A 19731-nucleotide genomic window follows, 5' to 3' on the forward strand; every position below is an offset into this window, starting at 1 on the left:
CTGAGCACACAGGGGCTGCTGCGCACAGACAGCGCGCTGCGACGTACTTACACTCGGTGGCGTTTTATGGTTGTTCTTGAAGTTACCATCAAACCCTGCATTCTTCACGTCCGGCATCTCCACACGCAGGAAATCCTCTGCCGGTTCCTGAACTGGAATATGTTTCAAAAGAGCACAATTAATTGGGACAAAGTAAAAAAAGAAAAGGTGGCAATGAAAACAATTCAATGCAAATAATACATAAGCACAAGTCACATACAGCAAAGCCTTATTTTTCTGCATTTTATTAATATTTAAGTCAATATTCAGGCTACATACAAAACACATCCTGCCCCCCTCCTGAGCACCCCCTGGTGGTATGCCTGCACAATTGTCACATCCCTTTTGCATACACCTGCTCTTTTTCAATTGAACACGAAAAGAGGGAGTGGCTTGGTTATCGCTAATCACTCTCGCTTAGGCCCCCACAGGCCAGTTTTCTTTGGCAATCCACACCCCGCACTTTTGGGGCTTACGTATTGGGCAGGAAAACCATAACCATAGAATTATAATTATAATAATAATGTGTCCAGTTAAATACATTTAAGAAGGACACGTTCACTGCAACCCCTAAAAGCCTCGACACAACTCTCCACCTAAACCTAACTAACAGGCTAATAACTAACCTAGCTACAGCCTGATAAAACAGTAACCTTTGCTACTGAATGGACCCTGGCCTAGGGGTTTAAATCCATCTGTCCTATACCGGTCTCTAGATTGTCCTTCAGGCAGAATGCTTCTGTGCGATGTTCCATAGTAGTGTTTGGCATTTTCATCAGTGAGGAATATTTTACCCCAACAACACCAAATTTAATAGGCACTTCCATGATGCCTGACCACTATCAAAGACAATTTGCAGACATCCCTTAAAATTGAATTGCCCCTTAGTACAGGGGTGGCCAAACTTGTCCTCAAAATCTACCAACAGTTCCTGTGTCTCAGGCCACCTGTGGATCTATAGTAGGAATGACTGCAGCAGGTTTGTCAATGTGACAGTTAGTATTGACTACAGCTGTGCACCAACTGGGTGATCTGGGGAATGTGACAGTAGTGACTACAGCTGTGCACCAGCTGGTTGATCTGGGGAATGTGACAGTTAGTAATGACTACAGCTGTGCACCAGCTGGGTGATCTGGGGAATGTGACAGTTAGTAATGACTACAGCTGTGCACCAGCTGGGTGATCTGGGGAATGTGACAGTTAGTAATGACTACAGCTGTGCACTAGCTGGGTGATCTGGGGAATGTGACAGTTAGTAATGACTACAGTTGGGCACCAGCTGGGTGATCTGGGGAATGTGACAGTTAGTAATGACTACAGTTGGGCACCAGCTGGGTGATCTGGGGAATGTGACAGTTAGTAATGACTACAGCTGTGCACCAGCTGGGTGATCTGGGGAATGTGACAGTTAGTAATGACTACAGCTGTGCACCATTGCTTTAGTACAATAGAAAAAAAATAACGGTCTGTACAAACCAGAAAAAAATAATAATAAGTTCTTTAGGTGATATCTACTTAGGCATACTCATTATCACCTAGCACTGCCTCCTAGAATTACAGGTGCACAGGAGACTGTGCTGATTACTTTGACATGTGACGCTTGTGTACCGGTGAGCGACTGAGTCTGTGTATTAAGCAAAAAACTGGTAATGAAAAAAAGTTGCGGCTGCTGCACCGTTGCACTTTGTAGGCAGATTCAGAGACTCAGTCGCAAGCAGGTATACAATTATCACATATCAAATGAATCAGCGCAGTCTTCTGGCATGTGCTAGTTCTATTGTGTCTCAGCAATAAAAAAAAAGACGCCTGACACTGACGCGGAGTCTCACGGAACCTTATGTGCTAAGATGTGTTGTTTGCCGCAAAGACGTGTGAGGACACATCTGTATATTTAGCGGAGTGTCACATTTCAGATAAACTACTACCCATAACCCAACAACTGGGAACAGACACAGTAATAAAACAAGACTGAAAGACAGGGATGCAGCAGCTCAGAATCTTACAGTCGTCAGCATCCATACTGTGCAGAAGATGGTTCAGGTGCAATTTCCTGGTTTTTAATGTCATTTGGATTCAAATGAGTCTTCAGCAAGTTTCTCAGTGTCATGGCTAAGGTCGACAGGGTTGGAAGGTCGACTGTTGACCTTCCAACCCAATCTATTCCAGGTGTCGACGTAAGCACTATCGACTTTCGGTGGTCGACCCAATGTATGGCAACCTAAATTATGTTGACCCGAGGACCCATACCCAATATAACAGCCTGCGGACTGTGGGCAGCGCTAGGACAGCGGTTTTGCCTTAAAACAAATTGGGGCTTTGGGCGGAATGCCACAGGGAATTTCCGACAATATGTTGAAATAGGTGTAATATAAATAAAATATTACTCTTAGTAAATGGCTGGAAGTATAAGATCTTTAAGTACAGTTTTAGGTATACTTGTGGTTACTCTGATTGCCAGGTACCCTAAAGGTGCCCATACACAGGTCCAACTTGTCAGAGGCACAACGGACCTGTTTTCTTTTTAACTCCCCCAGGAACTCCTCCGGGAGGGCTTCTTCCGACTTGCCACGTGATGTGCCATATTTACATGCAATAAATTGCATGTAATTCATCGCATGTAAAATAACTCAATGGAGTTCAATGGAAATCGCATGCGATACATCGCAGGTGCTAAAAAGCACCCACGGTGTGCTGCCGATGGTCCGATTCCGATTGATCTTGAGCAAAGTTCTCCAGGTTCTGATACGCACAGGAACCCGCATTGGATCCGATGTGAAAAACCTCTGATTTGGGACGATTTTACCTGATATATCGGCCCGATCCGTCGGATCCGGTAAAATCATCCAAAATGGGACCAGTATATGGGCACCTTTAGATTATACTACAGCGATATTCTATTGCCCACGTTAAGTACTCTTGTTACATAAAATGTAGTAAAAGCTATTTGCTTGGTGCAGCTGTTGCACATTTACATCTGTTGCTCACTGCACACTTCCATAACTGCTGTTGCACAGTGAAGACTCACCTGTGTCCATCAGGTTAGGGCATGCTGCACACGGATCAGGAGCAGACGTGGACTGTAAGTCCTGGTTGTCCTTCACCAGAGCTTCTGCTTTCTGTCGGAGGTTGAGGGCCACATTCTGTGATTCCTCCAGCAGCTCACCTAAGACACAGACAGAAGAGGGTCACAGCGTGTGGTGATGAGTGAGAGGGAGGGGCCAGGCTGCTTCTAATAACTAGGCCATGAGGAGAATGGAAAGAGAAAGTGCATGAGGAGAAAAGAAACTAAATTTACTGCGGGTGTAAAAGATAATCTATTCCCCCCACCTGCATTGCAGACATCGCCCTGGAATAACGAATACCATCTGGGTCACAGATGCTTTTTTCCTGTTTTCCATGATGTTGAAGCAACTCTCTCTATGTTTTAGTTGAAAAAATATAAACCAGTTTCCATGCATACTATTACAGCAGGCGTGGGAGTACTGCAATGCCCAGCATGACCAGGTTAGGGAATGTGGCTTCTTGCCATGCTGGTCCTTGCATTCAAAATACTTCCTCTTACTAAGGTCCACAGACACTGAATGAATTGGCAAAATCATCCTCCACATGCAGTGAAGGGAATTTTACTGTGCGGTTACTCAGCATTGAATATCTGAGACATGTCCAGAAGGAAAGGTTAAAATAAAATTCAACCTCAATGTGCGTACACACTGGCACATTCGACTGAACGGCCGATATATCGACAGACCATCGGTCAGCATGTACCATTGATATATCTGTGAATGGCACCATTCACAGATATATCGGGCAACGGCTGTGCAACACAGCCGATGCCCGATATATCTAAAGATGTGTAAGTCCACAGGTGACCTACCGACTACCCATACAGCCGCAACAGGAGATGCTGGGCGGGCGCACCACGATGGGTCTGGCAGCGAGTACAGTATGTAGAACATACTTGCCGATCCCTCTGTAGATATATCTGCAGATGTGCCGCTGAAGGCTGCACATACGATTTATCTTATTGGCATCCCGTCCGACATCTGATCGGATGTCATACGCTGGCAATTTGGGCCGTTTCACGACCCGATGCGCCAGAATGAGTCCAAATAGCGTTGTGTATGGGGGCCATTAGACTGTCCCTTGTAATTAGGATCTTCAAAAGAACAAATTTGGAGATCACAGCGATGTACTGCTACACGGGACCACACTCCTATTAGCAGGTGCTGGGGACAGCGTAGAACCTGTGGAGCTCTGTCCATGATTATTTCATTATCATTCCATTCTAAAACCAATCTTTTTATATTGAAGGACATGCGACATGCTTTGCTCACCGCGCTTCAGCGTTGGACGCTAACTTTGCACAATCCTGATGTTTGAGCAGTTCAGCGATTATTTGATAATGCGCGAAAAGTTTTGAAAAATTCCAGCAGTGCGTGCAAAACTCTGTAGCGTTCGCTACACTGCGCTACTGCATATGGGAGAGCTGGTATGAGAACGTAGAGGCAAAGCGATGGGTCTCTGGGAGGTGGCCTGAAGAACATAAACAGAACCCCCCCCCCCCCCCACATCGTTCTACTGTATACAGTGGCACAGAAACTTGGGTGTTAAAGTGCCTGCATTTCCTGACGCTCGCTAGTGCACAAGGGGGAGCGGAGACACCAGCATTTGCACCTGCAAATCAGCAGAGGGCGCTGGTGCAGATACAGCATCGTCCACCCCTGAATCCGGTCCTTTATGAAGCTCAGAGCATAGAGATAATTTCCAGTTAAAATGAAAGCACTTCAGGATAACCACGTCTCCATTCTACGTGTGTCAGGCCGTGATGGAAACCCCGCTTGTGGCTATCATTTTATTCCATCTGTTCATTCCAAGTGTCTCACACGTTCTGCAGAAATAGCTCCTGACGCACAATGGACCACAAATAACACAAGTCAAGGATTATGCAGCAAAGGGATTCTCCATTGCTGTTTGGGTCGGGGTCCAACTAGATGCAACCTATTTTTGGCTGATAGAAATGGCTTGATATCACATTTTATGACCGATGGTCATTATTGCGGTATTCAATTAGAAGCTGTTTTATTGGTCAAAACAGGACCCGTGACCCTAGGGATCCAGGGTAACCTGACGATCCCATGTTTTATCATCAGCTAACACTGGATATTCTATATAATACAACTGACCGCTGATAAAAAATGAGGTCATATAGGACCTTACATGCACAGTGCCCAACACTGAGCCTTACTTAAAGAACAAACAACACAGACGGATGCAAACATACACAACTCCCTTAAAGTAGCTGCAGTTACACAATAGGACAAATGTGCGGTCACCTGGTCAAGGACACACTGGTGACTGGTCGGCGGAAGAAGGGCAACTGAAGACACCAGAAAGCCCCCAGAGGCTTAAAGAGAAATTAAGTAAAAAGAATCAGGCAAAACAAGGTACAACCAATAAGGGTGGGATCAGAGCCAGTGCTAAAATGTACGGGGTCCCCCTGCAAACTATAACTTTGTGCCCTCCCATATCCAATAAAGGGACAGCAGCGCTAAAGGATGCAATAAAAGGATGTTGTATCATAAGGAAGGGGCATGGCTACACAATAATACCACCAGTTCAATTGAACCGTACAGTAGAAAATCTTATTCATATTACACCGCACATAGTGGCCCTTATTCACAATACACCACATGTATTGTGAATCAGGGGCACGTATAAGGCACGTAGTAGTGTGCCTTATACACAAAGCCCACAGTAGTGCCCCTTATACACAAAGCCCACAGTAGTGCCCCTTATACACATAATGCCCACAGAAGTAGCACCTCTTAAACAGAACGCAACTTATACATAACGCCCATAGTAGTGCCACTTAAACACATAATACCCACAATAGCAGGGCCCCGTATACATAAATGCCAGCAGTAGTGCCACTTAAACACACAGTGCCTGCTGTAGTGCCCATTACACAACGTCCACAGTAGAGAGAGAGAGAATGCACAGAGAGGGGGCATGGAGAAGCAGGAGCTATGGAGACACAGGAGGCAGGGCAGCGATTAGTCACAAACAGGGCCCTGCTGTGAGACCCCCAGTGTTCTGCGGCTCACAGGAGCATGTGCCGAGCTCCTCCAATCACGGCTCAGCGCATGCTTTTCAGCCCTATTGCAGAGGGGAGGTGGGAGGCACCGCAGTGCTTCAGTGAGGAATGGTCATAAAAAATATTTGTATAACATGTGCGCAATCAATGAAGAGTAACTGGACAGCCAATCAGAAGGGCTAGTTAGCAACGGCAGATGTAATTATCCTATGAGGCACCAGCAATCAGGAGCCTGCAGCTAGTGACAGGTGGATATGTACGTCACTATGGGGTTTATTCTAGTTCATTCTTTCTGACAAAATCCTTCTTAGATGGACAAAACCATGTGCACTGCAGGGGGGCAGATGTAACATGTGCAGAGTGAATTAGATTTGGGTGAGTTATTTTGTTTCTGTGCAGGGAAAATACTGACTGCATGATTTTACACTTCAATATAGATCTCACTTTGAAGAAAAACCCCACCCAAATCTAACTCTCTCTGCACAAGTTACATCTGCCCCACCTGCAGTGCACATGGTTTTGTCCATCTAAGAAGGATTTTGTCAGAAAGAATGGACTAGAATAACCCCCTATGTGGATACTCCTCAGAAACAAGCCCGGTCTGCATTGGGACGCTCCAACTAATTGGGCCATTATGCAACACCTTCTATAACAGATGATCGTCACACCCGCTTATACGATATGCTTCATTTACCCAGGCTCAGGATTCCTTCCATGCTTTCCCTCAGTGCAGAGAGACGATTGGAGGTGGTTCCGCCAGGATCGTATATTCTATAGGGACTTCTGCCTTCCATTCATCAGCTCCACATACAACCATCTGTGATCCAACAGCCCTAGAAAAGAGAACATCAAAAGTCATTCAGCGATTCTGAAACCATCTTGCTGCCTTTTATCATCTACTGATGTGTCCGCACTATAAGTTACACTCTATGAGCGGTACCGTTAGTGCTTACCAGCAATATCCCGGCCGAATAATATAAGGCAGTGGTTCTCAAACTCGGTCCTCAGGACCCCACACAGGTCACGTTTTCTAGGTCAGGTGCACAGGGGAATTAATTACTCACTGACACATTTTAAAATATCCACAGGTGGAAATATTTATTTTAATGGAATCTGTGTTGAGACCTGGAAAACATACACTGTGTGGGGCCCTGGGGACCTAGTTTGGGAACCTGTGATATAGGGCATACACACTGAACGATATCGTTGAGTGACATCACCCGGTGTTGACCTATTGCATATTGACTGACTATCTAGACACTGCATATCTAGCAACTGGAACCAGCCCATAAACGTGTGCAGGTTGAGGGCAAGAGGTAAGACACAGATACCGCCGCCGATCTCCTGCTCACATCTATCCTTGAAAAGAGGCAACCTCATTTGAATACTGGCTGCTGTGAAACGGCTCTATTTGAATACACCAGTATCCGCCATCTTGGATTCAAAAAGAGGCTGCCTTTTCCATGGGAGGTGGGGAGAATAGTAATTAGGTCAACAGTGTCTATGCCGAACCCAAACGGTTGACATGGGAAAAGCTCAATACAAACAAAAGCTAAACTTGGAAAAGTTTGACATGAATTTTTCCATTTTTTCTGGGGTGTTAATTTGTACATTAGGCAATATAGAAAAAATAAAATAGATAATAAAGGTGGCACAGTATATACAGCGACATATGCTAAAGGGGACATGGCATTATTATATACTATTTGTGACTTTAGAAATTGCGCAAATATATATTGTACTATGTTGCCATATATTTTTATATAGTCTGATGATTTTATATATCACATACAACAATAAGAGTAGATACAGAGTGTCCCAGCTCCCAGAATCCCACACAACCAGACAAGTAAAAAACAAAAACAACAGAAAAAAACAAGCATAACGCAGAACTGTTGTTGGGTTTCACAATATATAAAGAGAACATCAATAATAAAAGTAACCACTAGAATGACAAGGAAAAAACATGTCGAAATCTGGTGTAGCTAGTGGACCAAAAGCAAGAAAATTGCCACCAAAACATATATAAGGGAATATGAAGAACAGGCGGAGGACCAAGTAGAAATTATGACATTATGGTGTCGACATTTTGACTGTTGGCTCAGCTGACCCCGCCCCTGCACGCCCATACTATATACAGCAGCCTATAGGCTGTGTGTATTCCAATGGGCACCGGACGGCAGTGGCTCAGCTCAGCCTGAGCCAGCGAGCCTCACGGCGGAGCCTATGGGCAGAGGGACTGACAATTATTCATGTGCATGTTGGGGTGGCACCGCTCGTCACTCACTGCTGCCCACTCGGCCATGCTGGTGCCGTTCGGCCATCTCATGCTGCTGCCAGCCTGGTCAGAAGGTCCCTCACTCTGTGACCTTCCGTAATATGTGCTGCCCCTAGGCCGTTCCTCACAGGCGTAGTGGCAAGTCCGGCCCTGCAGACACACACTGGTGTCGCATTTGTCACAGGCAGGAATTTCTTTACCATAGTTCTGCATTTCAGTTTATTGGCCACTGCATTCTGTCACAGCTTAAAGTGATAACGCAGGGAGAGGTTACAGCCGGTGACCAATTCATTGGAAATACGGTACTTGTGAGTTATCCGGGCTGCCGATTTTTTCATCGCGCCCGAAATCGTGGGCATCGCGTCGGTCGTGGCCGTTATAAGGAGCCGCGACGCGATGCCCACGATTTCCCATAGACAGTAATGTTAAAAGACACGATGGACCCGATTTCCGACCCGATTTCCCATAGACAGTAATATTAAAAGACGCGATGGACCCGATTTCCCATAGACAACAATGTTAAAATAAAATGACAATATGAAATTGGCCAATATGTTTTTAAAAAAAATGTTTCATGGCCCCCCACCACCGTTAACGCCACCCCGCTATTGACGCCAACCCGAAGCGTGGCGAGCACAGCGAGCCCGCGAGGGGCGGCGGTACGCGTCCTCCGACCGTTTCATGCCCTACTATCCACTAGGGCGTGGAGTGAGAATAGAATAGTGTGGCGAGCGCAGCGAGCCACCGAGCCCGAAGCGTGGCGAGCGCAGCGAGCCCCGCGAGGGGACGCGGACACCTTCACAGGTATCCGCGTGCCCTTGCGGGCTTCACAGGTGTCCGCGTCCCCTCGCTGCGCTCGCCACGCTTCGGGCTCGGTGGCTCGCTGCGCTCGCCACACTATTCTATTCTCACTCCACGCCCTAGTGGATAGTAGGGCATGAAAAGGTCGGAGGACGCGTACCGCCGCCCCTCGCGGGCTCGCTGCGCTCGCCACGCTTCGGGTTGGCGTCAATAGCGGGGTGGCGTTAACGGTGGTGGGGGGCCATGAAACATTTTTTTTTAAAACATATTGGACAATTTCATATTGTCATTTTATTTTAACATTGCTGTCTATGGGAAATCGGGTCCATCGCGTCTTTTAACATTACTGTCTATGGGAAATCGGGTCCATCGTGTCTTTTAACATTACTGTGTATAGGAAATCGTGGGCATCGCGTCGCGGCCCCTTATAACGGCCACGACCGACTCGATGCCCCCGATTTGGGGCTAAATCGCGGGCATCGCGTCGGTCGGGTGTCCTTAACTTAAGGACAAAATCGGCAGCCCGGATAACTCACAAGTACCGGAAATACTGACTGTCACACTTTCTGCATATGGCGAGAGGGTGCTAAGGAGTGAGAGAGCACCAGTACTCCCCCTCTGTCTATCTCTTCACTGGCTCCCCATTCCTTTCTGAATTCTCTTTAAACTCCTCACCACCACCTACAAGGCTCTCTCCTCCTCCACCCTCCTTACCTCTCTTCTCTGATCTCTATCCACACTCCCTCCTGTCCTCTTCCCTCCACCGCTGACCGCCGACTGACCTCTCACCTAATCACCTCCTCCCACTCCTGTGTCCAAGACTTCTCTCGCGCTGCCCCCCTGCACTGGAACAACCTCCCGCCACCTATCAGGCTTTCTGATTCCCTTACCTCCTTCAAGCGCTCCCTCAAAACCCACTTCTTCCGACTAGCCTATCCCTCCTCCTCCTAACCTCTTTCGTTCCTCCTATCCTTCCTACCCTACCCCTCCATCTGTTCCTACTTATCCTATTGTTTTTCGTTCGTCCACCCACCTCCTTTTAGTCTGTTATGTCTTATGAGTAGGGTTCTCCTTCCTCACGTACTCACCCTACTTCATTACCTCACCTGTGCTCCTGTCCTGTTCTTCCCTTCCTCTACTTCATCTTCAGTCTCCTTGACAATTTCCGCACCTACTTCAGAACTGATGCTGATTTTAGTTCTACCAGCTATACCCCTATTTATGCTGTATTTTATCACCACACCCTGTACGTTATCTTGTAATTAGTTTTTTGTTTGCTATGTACGGCGCTGCGGACACTTTGTGGTGCCTTATAAATAAACAAACTACTACTACTATATAATGTAGCATTATTATAGCCTGCCTATTACAGATATACAGCATCTGTATAAAAGGCTACAGTCACACACACACACACACACACACACACACACATAGAGTGACAGAGCCCTGCCTCCCAGCAGCAGGACTTCTAGATACCCGGCAGCTCCTTATAAATCGCACCCCCCCCCCCTTTATAATCCAGCCCTCGTGTCCTTCTTGCTGATGGGCATTTAACTTGTCCTATGTAATAAAAGACTGACACTGCTCCTAACTCTTATGGGGGAATTAATCTGTAGTGTGTGTCATCGGCCTCTAGATGGCCCTTGACTAGGGTGGCCAATCCCGGGATCGGCGGGGTCCTGGGATTTGGCCCCCAAAAGTCTGGGATTTCAATCCTGGGATTGGAGTATCCAATCCCAAAATTTCAGTATTATACTGCGCATGCCTGGCAGCGTCTGAGCACCCTCTAAGACGCTGCCCGGCTGTTCCCGAACCCCGACCCGGGCGTGCGGCCTGCATAGCATGACAGTAGAGGTCATGCCACACTGCCCACTCTGATGCAGCCTCTTCTCCTGTGCCCGCCCCCTTCCACTCTCCTCCGCGCCCGCCGCCACTTCTCCTCCGCCCACCTGCCCGCCTCTTCTCTGGCTGCTGTCTGCTAATTAGGAGGTGCACTTGCCCGGAGGCACCGTGCACCTCCAAACTCACTCCCGCCCGCCTGCTAATGTAAGTAAATGTGCGGGTCGGCCAGTGTGGGAATGTGTATGAGACATACCTAACACAACTAGGGATGCCAATCCCAGGATTGAGCAATCCCGGAGCATTGAAAAAATGCTCCGGGATTGGCATCCCTACCCCTGACTGAGTAATTCAAGTGTTGCTCCATTCAAGTGTGGACAGCTGCTGGCGCTGATATTACTGTTATGTTGTTCAAATCAAACAAATTATTGTGCTGGTATTTAGCCTACATTTACTAGTTAAAAATCCATCAAAATGATGCCTTCTGCAATGTACTTTCACTTTGAGCTGTGACAGTTTTTAGCCCACAAACTCACCTCCCAACCCCCTGTCCCTATCTGCTCCTACCTCCAGTCTCTGTCTTCACAGCTCCCTCTCTCCATATCCACATCCAGCGTTTAATGGGCATCCCCATGACAACGCAGGGCGTCCCCATGGATACACAGGCAGGCCGATGCCTGACGAGGGCGGGTGGCTGACATCACATGACATCAGCTGCCCATCCTTCCTTCGTCCCAGCGCTCGCAAATAAAGTCAGAGGAGACTGACTTATTTGGGAAGGCAGACCATCAAGTGAATTCTTCTGCTAGCAGCTCATGCAAGGGGACGTGTTCTCGTTACACACCCCCTTGCAGGTTTCTGAGGGAATTCGGCGGCGGTGGGTCGGTTAATTGGCAGGGCAGCATCTTAAGTGCTCGGTAAGCTGAATCAGGGCCAAGGTTCTGTTACACCCCTGCATCAAAATATAAACACAGGGTGCAGATCAGACCCAGGACAATGTGTCATACCATGAGGAATGGAATAAGAATCCACCACTCCTAAGGAATGTCCAGAGGATATCCTACCCGGAGTAACCTGGGAATCCCCTGCCTGGGCTGGTTCTCCTGCCACAAGGTGTATTTAATAGGCTGTTACTGAAAGGTTAAGTGTGAGACGACTACACAAAAATAAAGCCCTTGTCATTAGTAAATACTTGTGTGTTCTCCAATATTACATATTTAATGCTCCAGTCTCAGATAACAAAATGATGGGGGGGGTATTTATCAGAGCCTGGGGCTTGTGTCAGTTTACAAACTGCTGGCTGGGAGAGATAAAGTATAGGGAGAGAGATAAAGTATCAGCTATTATATTTATACTATTGTTTCACTGAGATAAATAACTGAAAACTGCTAACATTACTGTCCGCGCAGGCTGCGTCATCTCTGCCGGCACGTGCACATATCATTCCACGTATCTCACATACCTAGGTCGACACTGACAAAGGGTCGACACGCTAATAGTCAACACATGGGAATGTTGACATGAGTTTTTCATGATTCTTGTTCTTACTTTATGATCCAATTGGGCAATGAATGAGAATATAATTGTGTGCCGAGCGCATTGAGGGGACTCGGTACACTAATATGGTTTCCATGTCGACATAGACAACAAAAACTCACGAGAACCCTGTGCCGATATTTCCCTATGTGGACATTTTAATGGTGTCAATCTTATTTTTCAACGTCGACCCTTTTCATGTGATGAGCAATAGCCTGGTCGACCTGCTGACTGTCTAATAATCCACACCCGTTTATTTTATGGACATTCTCTTCCCGAGTGGCTTTGGGCTGTGACCTGCACAAGATCCCCCTGTGTGAGTGTGAGCACCAGCATCAGCATCTTCATCCATCCCAGGAGTGGACTCCTTCCTTCCCCTGGCCCAGGGACAGCTTTAACATTAGGCAGCTTCCTAGAGTGTTAGGATCTGAAGAGGGGGGAGGGGGGTCCAAGCGACGGATGGAAACTGAGTAGCGCTATTCGCTGGGCGGTGGTGCGGGAAGCGCTGCTGAATTTGAAAACACTGCCCGGACGCTGATTGGCTGAATCTCAGTTCTCTGCGAATAGCGCTACTCAGTTCCCATCCGCCGCAGGGACCCTGCTGCCTGCCACGTGATGCAGGGACCCTGCTGCCCATCCCCTGCTGCTGAAGGCTCCCCAGGGATATACATGAAATAAATCACATGCGATTTATTGCATGTATAATTTGGCACATCAAGTGCCAAATCGTAAGCAGCCTCCCGGGGAGCTGCCGGGGGTCTTTCAAGGGCAAACTGGTCCGACTAAGGACAAGTCGGACTAGTGTATGGGGGCCATTACACCGGCCGCAGGAGAAGTTGGTGATCCAGTGGCGGGTGCTGTTCTCTGATCTAATTATTGGACTAATTAGGCTAAATGAAAACCTCTAACTTCCTACCTATTTATAAGAGGTGCAGAAGTTCTGACAATATTTCCTAAGAAAAAAACAAAACAAAACAGAAAAAAAAAAAAAGATTTTATGAAAAATGGAACTTGCTGTAAACATGGGAAAAATATCTGCAGTAACTTCTATAGAACTCACTGCAACAGATTGTCTCTCCTTCAACAGAAGAGTTGCGTTTTTCTTTCACCTGCAATTGAATACGTGCTCGGCAGAGTCTATCTGCAGGTTGTGTGTAAAATCAGTGTCCTGTAGCAAGGATTAAATATTTCTCCCCCAATCCCCAATGCAAACTGTAGGTCCCTTCCGCAGAATGAGTAATAAATGCAAAAGGTCTGCAGAACACTGCTGCAATCACAGATTTACGTTAAAGAAACGCAAAATTTTGTACCAGTCCTAGTGAAATATAGCACTTGCAGGGATGAAGGTGAAATTCCTGTCAAAAAAGACAGATAACAACAGGTGCACCAGAAAACTGTTGGTAGATGGAATATGGTTGTCAACTTTTTATCTGGGGTTGCCTGGTAGAGGTGGAGTAGAATATGTGTGTGTGTGTGTGTGTGTGTGAGAGGGGTGGTTTGGAGGTTTGGAGGATCATGTGGAGTGTGAAAAAGTGAGTGCATTAACCAATCCCAGCACTGTTGCTGTATAGTGACGCATTTCGCAGCAACAACAGAATGTGAGCTAATCACGACTTGTTTGGCCCACTCTATCTATCTATCTATCTATCTATCTGTGTGTGTGTGTGTAATAGCAATGTTTATGGTAATTATTTTGATCAATAGTGTAGGACCTGCAGAATACTGCGGTAAGGAGGCATAAATGCATTGATCAATACAGGAAATAAATTGCCACTGTTGTTATTGTTAGTTAATTTAGTGAGTGTAGGGTGTGTGATTTTTATTTAAACAATGTGGTAACAAATCTAGGAATTGTGAGTGCTGATGATTAGTGCTTTTTGTATAGTTCCCTCACCAATGACTAGTGTACGTGAGTCTCTGAAACACTGCCATCTGCTGTCAGAGAGTGAAACTACATCTCTTTCTCACACATTTATTTATTAACAGTTTCTTATATAGCGCACACATATTCTGCAGCGCTTTACAGAGAATATTTGAACATTCACATCAGTCCCTGCCCAAGTGGAGCTTACAATTTTAAAATACAATATTAAAAACACAAACACAGAAGGGAGCAGACTAGCTTTTGAAGCTTTTGTATATATATATGTAAACAACAAACAAATAAATATATATAAGGTGAAGGACCACTAGAGGCCTCTTGACATACTAAAGGTGCACGTACAGGGTGCCGTGCGATGCGCGCTCCCGCGGGCATCCCATCATACAGCACATAAAGTCCGTGCAGTCCCTGCTTTTTGAACTAGCTTCGGATCGCATTGCATACAAATTGCATGCGATGGGATCTAGTTCAAAACGCATGGAAATATTGTATTGTCCTAGCTGTTCGGTTTCAAACTTGCCGTATATGGAGAAAGGGAGCTGTGAAGACAGAGATTGGAGGTAGGAGAAGATAGGTACTGGAGGTAGGATCAAGAGTTTGTGGGCTAAAAACTGGCACAGCTCAAAGTGAAAGTACATTGTAGAAGCCGCCATTTTGACAGGCTTTCAACTAGTACATACATACATACATACATACTCTTTCTTGTTCTGTAAAACAGCATAAATAATAAGTCATGTATATACTGTATATTACTGTGAAGGGTACTGGCAGCTCTACATAAAGCATTTTTGGTACTTGTGTAGTTTCATGGCGCCACCGCGCGCACAGTCTGTGTTTGAAACTTGGCAGCTTGCCAGACTCTGTGTTTAACTGTGCGCGTGCCGCTCTAGATGTTCGCAGCACAGCGCGTGCCTGCTTTACATATTTAATGTACGTTATCAGTGTAACGTGACAGGTCATTGTGGTACTTGTAGTTCCACAGTGAAATAGACAGTCCTGCACACCGCTGACAACGGGGGCATGTAAACTGGACACCCTGGCACACCGCTAACGTACGGGGCTTCTAAACTACACACCCCGGCACACGCTAAAATTTAGACGCTAAAACGTCTAAATCCAGACTCCCTGGAAACCGCTAAGAAGGGGGCATCTAGATTTAAACGCTAAAGCGTCTGAATTTAGTAGGGTGTAGGGGTACATAGGGGTGCACTGTGCAAAACACTCTTAAAACTGTTCACAATGACACTAGTCGACGTTACAGCTGTCGACCTTATTAATTCCACTATCCACGCCACCCCGAAGTGTGGCGAGCGGTCGCGGTCGCGGTACGCGTCCGACCGACCTTTTCATACCCCCACTATCCACGTTGGCGTGGAGTTGATTTTAAAAAGTGTGGCGAGCGCAGCGAGCCCGAAGCGTGGCGAGCGCACGCGGATTACTTCACAGGTATATGCGTCCGCTCGCCACGCTTTGGGCTCGGTGGCTCGCTGCGCTCGCCACAGTTTATAAAATTAACTCCACGCCGACGTGGATAGTTGGGGTATGAAAAGGTCGGTCGGACACATACCGCGTCCGCTCGCCACACTTCGGGGTGGCGTGGTTAGTGGAATTAACAAGTTCGACAGCTGTTACGTTGACTAGTGTCATTGTGAACAGGTTTAAGTGTTTTGCACAGTGCACCCCTATACCCAACTAAATTCAGACGCTTTAGCGTCTACTTTTAGATGCCCCCTTCTTAGCGCTTTCCAGGGAGTCTGGATTTAGACGCTTTAGGGTCTAAATTTTAGCGTTTGCCGGGGTGCAGGGAGTCTGGATTTAGACGCTAAAGCGTCTACATTTTAGCGTGTGCCGGGGTGTCTAGTTTAGAAGCCCCGTACGTTAGCGGTGTGCCGGGGTGTCCAGTTTACATGCCCCCGTTGTCAGCGGTGTGCAGGACTGTCTATTTCACTGTGGAACTACAAGTACCACAATGACTTGTCAGCGCGCGCTGCTGCTGCCAGCGCTACACTGATAACGTACATTACATATGGAAAGCAGCCACGCGCTGCTCTGAGAACAGCTAGAGTGGCACGCGTACAGTTAAACACAGAGTCTCGCAAACTGCCAAGTTTCAAACACAGACTATGCGCGCGGTGGCGCCGTGAAACTACATAAGTACCGCATTTTTCAATTTCAATTTCATTACTGAATAGTAAAGCATAAAAAGTAATAAGCACATAACCCAATATCAGTTTCACTTCTTCTTAGAAAACCTTTATTTAGGGATTTCCCCCCGTGATGGGATCAATATCTAGAATTCACAGTGCAGAAGGTGCTATCCTCTAAGTCACGTGCCCGGTTTATCACCATCTGTCCCCGCGGCTAGATACACAAGATAAATTAGTAGACTGTCACAGATCAGTGAGTGATTGCGGCAAGCGGAAGCGGGGAATTCCCGGGCGTGCCGCTTCTCCAATACACAGAACAGGCCGATGGGCGTGTGGCTGTAAAAACTTGTGATGGTAACACTGGGAGCAATGGTTCCCTCTCCAGCAACACTGACACAGAGGAACTGTTGCTTTGGGTGTAAGATACTGCTGGCTGCTCCAGTGGCCTGGGCGCTGTACGCAGTCACCACTGGGGCAGTAACATATTTATATAGGGATGACGTAATAATCCGAGACCTAAGGTCGACCCCATATGTTCGACATGCACACAGCAGACAGGGCAAATTTGTTGACATGTAAATGGGATCCTGATAGGTTGACAGTTACAAAAGGTCGACATTTTGAAAAAAAAAGTAGAAACATTTTCTTTTTGGGTTTCATTCTGCATGTTGAATCATAAAAAAAGGCAAATTAGTGGAAAAGCTACTACCCCCGCAGGTTCTAGACCCACTCGTAGTCTATAGTGTTCACTCTAGCATTTAGAGCAGGCAGGGCGGCGGGGGGCATACGGGGCACACCGATGCCACAGCTGGGGAGCGGTCCCGGGCCGTCAACGTCACAAGAGGGGCATGCCAGGGCCGCGACGTCATCAAAGGGGGCGGGCCCAGCCACCGCCATCACCAAAGGCGGCAGGCCCGGCCCCTCCAAAGTCGCTGTGCTGCCAGGGAAGCGCCGGGCATCGCTGTCTACGGCGGCGCTGGGCTTCCCTGTGAAGCTGTTTTAGCTGGGGTGCTGCCTGTAGGGGCAGGGTGCATTTTGCCCTTTAAAAATCGGGCAGGGCGCAGCGCCCCGCTAAAACAGCCTAGCGGGAACACTAGTCTACATGAATGATATGAAAAAGGAGTATGAAAAAGTTACAAAAAAAAAAGTTACAAAAAGTTGTGTCCCCTTAAGTGCGGACATTAATTTCACCATGTCGTCCGAATGCATCGTAGCATACATGCACAAGTCTGGATAGCAACAGAAAAGGCATGTGTTTGTAAACGTAAAGTGGACTGGGGGTTGACTGACAGGAAGCCGCCGTTTTGGGGGATGTACCCGGAGGGTAAGAAAACATGCAACAATGCCCAAATGTTTTAAGGGAGAGTCCCTTGACCTTGATCGTCCTGTCTCAGATGCTGATGACCGGTAGAGTCAGACTTACTCAGATTTGCACAGACCGCAAAAATCAAATGATGGTCTGTGAATGGTGTATGGTTTTGCGGGCAAATAGCGAACTGCGATATTTTCATATTTCATCTGCAGACTTTGTACAAGGCGTTTTCACTTTCTGTCACCGGGGGGCAGTTTTCTATTCACAGTCATCTGCAACTTTGCAGATCAACGGTCAGGTCTGAATTAAGGGGTGTGCACATGATTCGATTTGATTTTCCTTATAGAAGCAAAATCGAACCAAAATTTTTTAAGGCGCTTATGATCCGCATTCATCCGATGTCCACTTCCGTTTTCTCTATATCGAAAAAATAGACTGTGCAGGCAAAGAAATATCGAATTTGATCCAGTAAATAGAATGTGTACGCTGTGCCTTGAATACACATCAAAATCTATATTGAATGCAAAAGGTCAAATCGAATATGGAATCGAATGGAAAGCAAAGGTCAAGTCGAAAGGGGGGTGGAAATGGGGAAATCTAACGCAAATCAAATTGAATGTAAACGCGTGTGTACGCACCTGAATGCCCTAAAATCAAGTTATCCCACTGCAGGCACCAATTATTGAAACTGGAAAAAAAACTATTTCAATTAGATTTGGCCTATTTGACCTGTTCTGACGTTTTTTTTCTACTCCTTTTCGATTTTCACTATTGTCTATTCGATTTCACATCGAATCTGGATCAAATGGAATGCAGCAGTGAACACATTACATTTGCCCTATCTACTATTATAGAGGGTACACCCGATGATGCTGTGTACACATGGTGAGATTTTGTGTTCAATTTTGACTATATAATCAAAATCGAATGGACTTTGAACGGTTTTCAGCCTCATTCGATGCGAATCTCAATGCGTACTCCCGATTAGTGTAAATCGAACAGTAAAATAGATGGTGCAGGCAAGACTACAGATGGAGAAGGCTCCATCTTTGTAGGGGCTGGCCGCAGCGCCATCCTGAAACTGGGACGCACGCGCGTCCTAATCAGATGGAGCGCCTCTGCGCCGGCTATCGCCAGCGCAGGCATGCTGGCGATCCACGGCCAAGGATCAGAGGCGCTCCATCTGTATATAGTACAGATCTGTACTATACAGTCCAAATCAAATGCCTTTCGTGTACCGTTCAATCGGGATAGAATCGCAAGCAAAGACTTTTTTATCCTATTCGATTTCCACTACAAGGGAGCGCGCATTGGGATCAAATCTGCATCGAATGCTAATAAAAGCATTCGATGTGCATTTGATTTTGCTTCTATAAGCAACATCGAAAAGAAATATGGTGCATATCTCACCATGTGTACCCAGTTGAGTAACACTGGGGAAGATCGGCTGCGAATATATAATTTACATCCTATCGAGACTTTGAAAAGAATTGTATGTTGTGGCAACTGTGGCTTTCAAACAATGAAACACCAGACTTGAATGATGTCATTCACATTTGTCTTGTGGTGTGGGGATACCACCACCTGTCTAGTGGTCTCTCTCGCATACATCCGTTAATCAGTACATACAGGCGCTGAAGGTGTTTATAGCAGGGCAGACAGACACGGCCATGTAACCAAAGCAATACAGCTGTGACACCACATAAGGAAGTACTAAACCAACATATATATGTAATGCTTCATGGAAAACCCCTTGACTACGGACCTAATTCAGGCCTGATTGCTGAGCTGCTAATTTTG

The 19731-nt window shown here is 46.6% G+C and overlaps 1 protein-coding gene across 4 annotated transcripts in view; it reads right to left on the reverse strand.

The window, feature by feature from the left end:
- TNIP1 (TNFAIP3 interacting protein 1) overlaps positions 1–19731 on the reverse strand; it is a 74807-nt gene that overhangs the window by 42035 nt on the left and 13041 nt on the right. For 3 of the 4 annotated variants that reach the window (XM_083181569.1, XM_083181571.1, XM_083181568.1), the window contains exons 2-4: positions 6828–6966; positions 3065–3202; positions 52–152 (exon numbers count right to left, since the gene is read on the reverse strand). In XM_083181569.1, the coding sequence (XP_083037695.1) occupies positions 52–152; positions 3065–3202; positions 6828–6927 (339 nt within the window). In that variant the 5' untranslated portion in view covers positions 6928–6966. Of the gene's footprint in view, positions 1–51; positions 153–3064; positions 3203–6827; positions 6967–11621; positions 11722–19731 lie in introns of those variants that run through there. The other variant, XM_083181570.1, reaches the window with a different exon arrangement.

This window comes from Crinia signifera, chromosome 4 (assembly GCF_055691185.1).
Source record: "Crinia signifera chromosome 4, ASM5569118v1, whole genome shotgun sequence".
NCBI classification, from domain to species: Eukaryota; Metazoa; Chordata; class Amphibia; order Anura; family Myobatrachidae; genus Crinia; species Crinia signifera.